Raw genomic sequence first — 7,677 nt, 5'->3', positions numbered from 1 at the left:
GAAGACCAATAATAAAGAGGAGGAAGAGAATTGTTCAAAAAAAAAGGAGGAAAATTGTCCAATTATTTTGAGACATTTATACGGGATTTTAAGACATTCTCATATTTTTTATTAATTTCCCTATTTTTTTTATCTATTTTATTTGTTATATTTTTTATCGTGGTTATATACTTTTATTTTAAGACATTTATACGAGATTTTATACTTTTACTCATATATTAATACATAGACCTATTTTTTTTTTGTATTTTTATGTGGCCTGTGTTCTTTTTATTTTATTATTTACTAGACGCTTACCCGTGCGATGCACGGGTCTTATGCTCTATTTTATATTATAATGTCAAAAAATTATTTGTATAAGTAGTAATTTCAAATTGAAATATCATTCAAAAAAAAATTCAAATTGAAATAATTGGTATTATTAAAGTAATAGTAACACTAAAAGTTATCTAAATGTGATATAGATGTTAAATATGTGTTTATACATTTAAAAAACTTATTTATTTATACATCACATTTGAAGTTACTTTGGTATTTTCTTCGTTAACATTTGTCAGCAATATCTTTAACTCATTCTTTAAAATAACTTTGGAAATGACAACATATAATTGACCATGAAAAATAATTGACGTTGAATAAGGCATGATTATGAGTTGGATAAACTACTTTATTATTGAATTTGTCATTTATATTAATTTGAAACTCATTGGAGCAACGATAAACCAACTTAACTCATACTCAAGATCGAATATGATAAAAATCATGCGGTGCATACCAACCATTAGTATTTTTTTTTACTAACATTAGGAAGTAGTCCTAACAATCGACCAACTCCTTAAATACACAAAGAATAGACAAATTTTGAACATTAACTATTTTGAAAAAAAAAACAGTAAAATACACAAAATAATAAAATTTAAAAAAATTAAAATGGATAAAAACCCAAAACAATAATAATAATAATAATAATAATAATAATAATTATTATTATTATTATTATTATTATTATTATTATAATAATTATAATTATAATTATAATTAGTACCACACATTAAATGGATGTAAGTGATGTGGCTAAATGAAAGGTTTTAATTGGTTTGTGGATTAGGGTTTAGATAGACAATTGGACAACTATCTAGGATTTATATATATAGATATATGATCTATTTTCTTATTTATGTGAGAATTTTGCACATGTATTATTTGGGGATATATATGCACATGGCGGTCGAACTATTAATTATCAGAGAATTCTCCCCCTAAGAACAAGATGGTAAATACCAAAAAGTATATATTTTTGATAAACGAATACCAAAAAAATATATTATTATAGGAACCGTATGTTTGTTCTTATATTAATACAGAGACATATTTTTTATTTATAATATATACTAGGTTCTATATTTATTTTATTCGGAGGATATTGATGTGAAATTTTTTTTGAAGAAGTATTGATGTAAAAATTAACTAATATAAGATATATTATGATAATTTCTTTGGGGTATTTTTGTTTCATATTTATTTTACTATCGAATTTAACTTTTTTTTGTTTGTTTGGTTTTTTTTTAAAAAAAGTTTACACACGAGTCTATATTTTTACATTGAGATTTACACGGAATTTATATTTCCAACGATACATAATCTCAATATCACGATACGTGGAAACTAATAATAATTTAGGAACATACAATAATTAAATGTAATATATACACGAGTGACCCATTAGCTCAGTTGGTTAGAGCGTCGTGCTAATAACGCAAAGGTCGCAGCATGGGCCAATGATTATTATTTTTGATTAAAAAAAAACACGTGTGTCACATGTCGATACCAAATACGTGAATTTGTAATGACATTTTTTTTACTTTGATTTTTTTTCCCAATTTTACCCTTTATGTGAGCCTCTGTTTATGTGTGGCATACTCAAGCAAATGAATAATTACTACTAGTAATGAAAAAGGTAAGACAATTTAGTAATTGTACAATTTCCTCTCCTTTATTTATGTATTTTTCTTAAAGTGTGTGAAATGATTAAATAAGTCATTTTTCTCTATTGGCAAGCCAAAGCCACTAGTTGTATTATTCAAAGTTGAGTTCATTAAATCAAGAAATTTTGAGTTTAAGTGATTAACGGATTCATTCTAAGAAGAATTGTTTGGGAGAATTCGAGTTCAATTTCTGGTGATAACAATTTTTGACCAGATATTACTTACTTTGTAATCGAACTCTGGATTAACGAGACTTGTTCCCTTAAAAACTAGAGGTTAATAAACAAAATTTAGTTGATTAAATTGTCAAATTGATGTTTTTATTTCTTTTTTTTATTGATGTTTTTATTTCTAATACTAACTAAATTGAGATGACTTAATTAATCTCAGACACCAACTTATATCGATCAAATTCAACTTAGGGTCCATTTGACCTGACTTTTTTCCTCTTATTTTGAGCTTATACAAACAATATATGCAATTTTTATATATTATTATAAGTTTTTCAAAGTAATTTATGATAAAATAGCTTATAAAATTATAATTTTTACTTGTATGAACAAATAAAATAAATTCATAAAACTTAATTTACAATGCATAAACTATTTGCATAAACTTAAGGAAAAAAAAATTAGGCAAAAGGGACCCTTAGTAGTATATATTTAGAGGTGTGTTATTCAAACACAAATTTTAAGACACAAAATTAACACAATTCTCTTTTCACTCACAAGCACGCAAAATGAGATATGCAAAAAATATTAAAAAAATCAAAAAAATATATTTATTGTATTTTTGTCAAATAAATGTGTATACATAATATTTTCCATATATTTACTAGTAGCATACGATCCAAAAAAATAGTTTCCGTTGGGACTTGGTTTTAATTTTAAGAGAAGAGAGAGAAACTCAATAGTTTCCAATTCACCGCCTCTCTCAAGCTCCTCTCCCCACCGTCACACTCAGCTCCTCTCCACCGTGACGGACAGGATTCAATGAATCAACTTGCCACCGTCACGAATCACGAAAGAAATCGCTCAATCTCTCACCGCTTGTGAAGAAATCAGACGAATTTAATTTTGGTGAAGTCATTATCCCTTTTCCCCTTTTCTTTTTCTATCAATTCTTGGTAATTTGAAAAATCAATTATCAATTCTTCGAACATGGATGTTTACCCTTTTTTTTTTTGCTGTGTATTTTCTTGTTCAAATGTTAGGTTTTTGGCAACAGCTTTGGGTGTTTGTAGTTCCAAAAGTTCATCTTGTTTCTTGGGTACGTACGAGCACAAATTTGTTTGGTTTGTTTGTAGTTTCAAAAAACCAAAAATTAAGAGAAAATAAGATGGCCATGTTATAATAATCTAGCAAAATTAAATCTTGTTGATGATATCTTGAAATCTAAAGATGATTGAAGTTGAAGCTTAAGAATAGATTGGGTGTTTTTTCTGTTTTTTGAATAACCTGTTTACATAGATGATGGTTAACTCTTTGTAAATCTCTTGTTTCTTGAAACATTTCTAATAAACATATGTGTATTTAATAATTGTTTGTTTCAACACCTTCTTGAAGCTTTTACTTATCAGTATTTTATGTTCCTGTAGACAAGGTCAAGGATGATTGAGTTGGTATCAAAAGGTTTGGCTACATTAGAGGTATGGTAGTTGTAGTGTTGTATTTGCATACAATTTTGTAACTAGTTTTTTGTTGTTGTTGTTGTTGTTGCGATTAACTGCATACTAGTTAGACGAACTTTGATTGGATTGTTTAATATAATCTTTTCCTTTAAGGTGTATGGCTATATTTATATATTTCTCTTTTAGATGTTAGCTTGTCAATGGTTAATAATACTGAATTTTTCCATGATTTTTTAGGGACTATACAAATCCTATGCTTCCTGTCAATCATAGTGCTATTGAGGGGGCAGCACAGGTATTTTATTGTTGTATTCTTTAATAACTTTTTGATTTTTCTATTTTAGTATGTGTTAACAATTTGTAATCCTCAGCCAGTTATTGGTCCCGATGGAAAGAGGAGAGAAACGGAGAGCAATGTACTTTTGGCTTCCATTGAAAATATGCAGTATGCTGTTACTGTTGAGGTCATCAACACGGTGAGAATTTATATATTTCAGTAAAACTTCCTAATTAGTGTTTGAATTATACCCTAATGCTGGTCTATCTTTACAGGTTTTTTCTGCATTTGGTACTGTCCAGAAAATTGCCATGTTCGAAAAGAATGGTCAAACTCAGGCACTAATTCAGTACCCAGGTACCAATCCTTTTTGTCTGTTAGTTCTTGAGTTTGTGCACTACGTTCCATTTTTATATACAATTTCTAGTATATATATATATGCATACTTTCTTTCCTCTATTTTCTTATCCTTCGATTTGGTGGTTCCTTGTGTGCTTAATGCCGAGAATTAGTATTCGCAAAATAGTGTTTAGATTGAATGATTGATAACCAATGGTCTATTTTTCGGTTGTTTTGACCTTTTTATATCAGTTCTATTCCATATTTTGTCCTTTTTATTGATTATTTCATTAACCAAATGCTTTCCTTCTGCTTTAGTGTTGAACGTGGATGTTTTTTTTGTTGCTAATGGATGGATAGAAATAATTATGGTATTTCTCTATGATTTTGAGATTGTTTTTGTTTTTTGTTTTTGCAGATGTTACGACGGCAGCAGCTGCTAGAGAAGCTTTAGAGGGGCATTGCATATATGATGGTAGCTATTGTAAGTTTCATCTATCATACTCTCGTCATACTGATCTCAATGTAAAGGTATAAAAATGTGTTTTTGGGTTAATGTTAATGAGGGAAAAAAATTTAAGAGATATTCTTAGAAGCAATGTGGGCACTTTCTTGATCGGAAACAGATTTGATACTTAGATGTATGCTTCTTGACACTTGATTTACCTTTTATGGTAATTTGTTTATGACAATTGAATGAAACTGACTCTAATTTTACTGTAATATGTTTTGGTTTCAGGCTTTCAGTGACAAAAGTAGAGACTATACAGTACCACAAGTTCCTGTAACATCTTGGCAAAATCCTCAGGCTGCACCTATGTACCCAACCAGTTCCCCTGGTTTTCAGACTCAAGTTCCTGGAGGACAAGGGCCATCATGGGATCTAACTCAGCATGCAGTTAGACCGGGTTATGTACCTGTTCCCGGTGCTTATCCTGTTCAAAATGGTGCATATCCTACTATGCCCGCCTACGCGTCCGCAGCTATGCCTACCGCTTCCTGGCCTCTTGCTCAAAGATCCCATCCCGGGGTTCCACCCAATGTAAATTTACAGCCTAGTGGTGGTTCAACTTCCGGTCCTGGTTCCTCGCCTCACATGCAAACCAGCTTTGGTGCTCAAGGATTGGTTCGGCCTGGGGTGCAGCCAAATGCGAGACCTGGTGGTGATTCACCTTCAGGTCAGCATTATTATGGTTAGAAAGTTATAGTTTTACTTTTAAGCGTCAATTCAATCAAAAAGCAGAACAGCTTCAATGATGGAAGAGTGATAATATTACTAAGCTGCTGTTTAGTTGGAAAGTACATCATCATGACATCATCGATATTTATTAGTTATTTTAATAATGAAATTTAATTTGCAAGCTTTGGAATTGCATATACTTATAATCTCTTTCTCTCCTTCATTACTCATTACTGGCTACAGCATTTACTGAATTGGGCAATGGAAAGCCAAAGTTCTATTCTACTCGTGATAATCTCTTTTTGCATAAAATGGCGATTACCAACAAATCACGTGTGGTTGTTCTCAACAAGGTGAACACTTAGTATTTAAATAGGTGTTCTTTATTATTCAACTTCTATAAATGACTCACGTATGATATCATTTCTTTTACAACTGCTATCTTCAAATAATTTGATATACTGAAATTAATTAGTGTTACATTAGATTTAGAAACACTAAATACCTATTGTTTTATGAAATGTGTAATTATTATGTGATTAAAATCTGATGGATTGGTATTCTATTTATTAAGTTCTTAGAGATTTCTGGTCTGTGAGATCAGCTTTTTTTTGTATATAGTAATGTATATATAATAGTATAACTTTTTGATTGAGAACCTTTATGTAAATGTAGAAAATCAGCATCTTCCTTCTTTGCTGCCTATGATGCCTAATGCGAGGATGGTACTGCAACGTCTGTATGCAGGACTCTCGAAGAAATTGCGGACGTATCTATACCAGGTATGAATGTTAAGTTAGCACTATTTATTTAACTTGACATTGTGTCTCATGCTCCATATATATGAAGAAATGGTATTTGAAGAAAATGATTTTTTATTTTTTTTAAATGAAAATAGAAAGCCTACTTTGTTTTAAATTCTATGAAATAGACTGACCTGATGGAAAAAATAGAATGACCCTGATTGAAAAAATAGAATGTCCCTGATGGAAAATCTATGGTATTTGAACCTATATGGTTCGATAAATAGGAAGATGATGATACCGTGACCCTTAATGGAATGAAAAAAGAAAGCCTACTTTGTTTTAAATTCTATAAAATAGAATGACCGGATGGAAAAAATAGGATGTCCCTGATGGAAAATATATGGTATTTGAACCTATACGGTTCGATAAATGGGAAGATGATGATATTGTGACCCTTAATGGAATGAAAATTGAAACCCTACTTTGTTGTAAATTCTATAACATAGAATCACCCGATGGAAAAAATAGAATGCCCCTGATGGAAAATATATGGTATTAGAACCTATACGGTTCGATAAACGGTAGGATGATGGTACTGTGACCCTTAATCGAATAAAAATAGAAAGACTACTTTGTTTTAAATTCTATATAATAGAATGACACGATTGAAAAAGAAGAATGACCTTGATGGAAAAAATAGAATGTAGCTGATGGAATATATATGGTATTTGAACCTATATGGTTCGATCAATGGGATGATGATGGTACTGTGACTCTTAATCGAATGAAAATAGAAAGCCTGCTGCTTACTTTGTTTTAAATTCTATGAAATAGAATGACCCGTTGGAAAAATAGCATAACCCTGATGGAAAAAATAAAATGTCATGGATGAAAAATATATGGTATATGAACCTATACGGTTCGATAAATGGGAGGATGATGTTGCTGTGACCCTTAATCGTATGAAAATAGAAACCCTACTTTGTTATAAATTCTATGAAATCGAATGACCGATGGAAAAAATAGAATGTCCCTGATGGAAAAAATAAAATGACCCTGATGGAAAAAATAGAATGTACCTGATGGAAAAAATATGGTATTTGAACCTATACGGTTCGATAAATAGGATGATGGTATTGTGACTCTTATTCGAATGAAAATAGAAAGCCTGCTGCCTACTTTGTTTTAAATTCTATGAAATAGAATGACCCGATGGAAAAATAGCATGACACTGATGGAAAAAATATAATGTCGCTGATGTAAAATATATGGTATGTGAACCTATACGGTTCGATAAATTGGAGGATGATGTTGCTGTGACCCTTAATCGAATGAAAATAGAAAGCCTACTTTGTTATAAATTCTATGATATAGAACGACCCGATGGAAAAAATAGAATAACAATGTCCCTGATGGAAAATATATGGTATTTGAACCTATACGGTTCGATAAATTGTAGGATGATTGTACTGTGACCCTTAATCGAATGAAAATAGAAAGACTACTTTGTTTTAAATTAT

The 7,677-nt window shown here is 30.4% G+C and overlaps 1 protein-coding gene across 1 annotated transcript; it reads left to right on the top strand.

Moving 5' to 3' along the window:
- Nucleotides 1-2,882: 2,882 nt before the first annotated feature.
- On the top strand, nt 2,883-5,592 carry LOC123885875 (polypyrimidine tract-binding protein homolog 1-like). The gene is made up of 8 exons (XM_045935215.1): nt 2,883-3,064; nt 3,199-3,254; nt 3,583-3,633; nt 3,853-3,910; nt 3,987-4,091; nt 4,168-4,249; nt 4,650-4,762; nt 4,971-5,592. Exons 4-8 carry the CDS (start codon nt 3,869-3,871, stop codon nt 5,427-5,429), a joined length of 801 nt encoding a protein of 266 aa, XP_045791171.1. The 5' UTR covers nt 2,883-3,064; nt 3,199-3,254; nt 3,583-3,633; nt 3,853-3,868; the 3' UTR covers nt 5,430-5,592.
- Nucleotides 5,593-7,677: the final 2,085 nt, after the last annotated feature.

This window comes from Trifolium pratense, linkage group LG5 (assembly GCF_020283565.1).
Source record: "Trifolium pratense cultivar HEN17-A07 linkage group LG5, ARS_RC_1.1, whole genome shotgun sequence".
In the NCBI taxonomy this organism is placed as follows: Eukaryota; Viridiplantae; Streptophyta; class Magnoliopsida; order Fabales; family Fabaceae; genus Trifolium; species Trifolium pratense.
The sequence above is the reverse complement of the archived record's forward strand: the minus strand, read 5'-3'. Positions and strand labels throughout refer to the sequence as shown.

Coding starts and splice junctions, on each gene's coding strand:
- LOC123885875 (XM_045935215.1), top strand. CDS start 3,869: ATGCTTCCTGTCAATCATAGTGCTATTGAGGGGGCAGCACAG. Junction 4,092..4,167: donor CTGTTGAGGTCATCAACACG/GTGAGAATTTAT, acceptor CTATCTTTACAG/GTTTTTTCTGCATTTGGTAC. Junction 4,250..4,649: donor GGCACTAATTCAGTACCCAG/GTACCAATCCTT, acceptor TTGTTTTTGCAG/ATGTTACGACGGCAGCAGCT.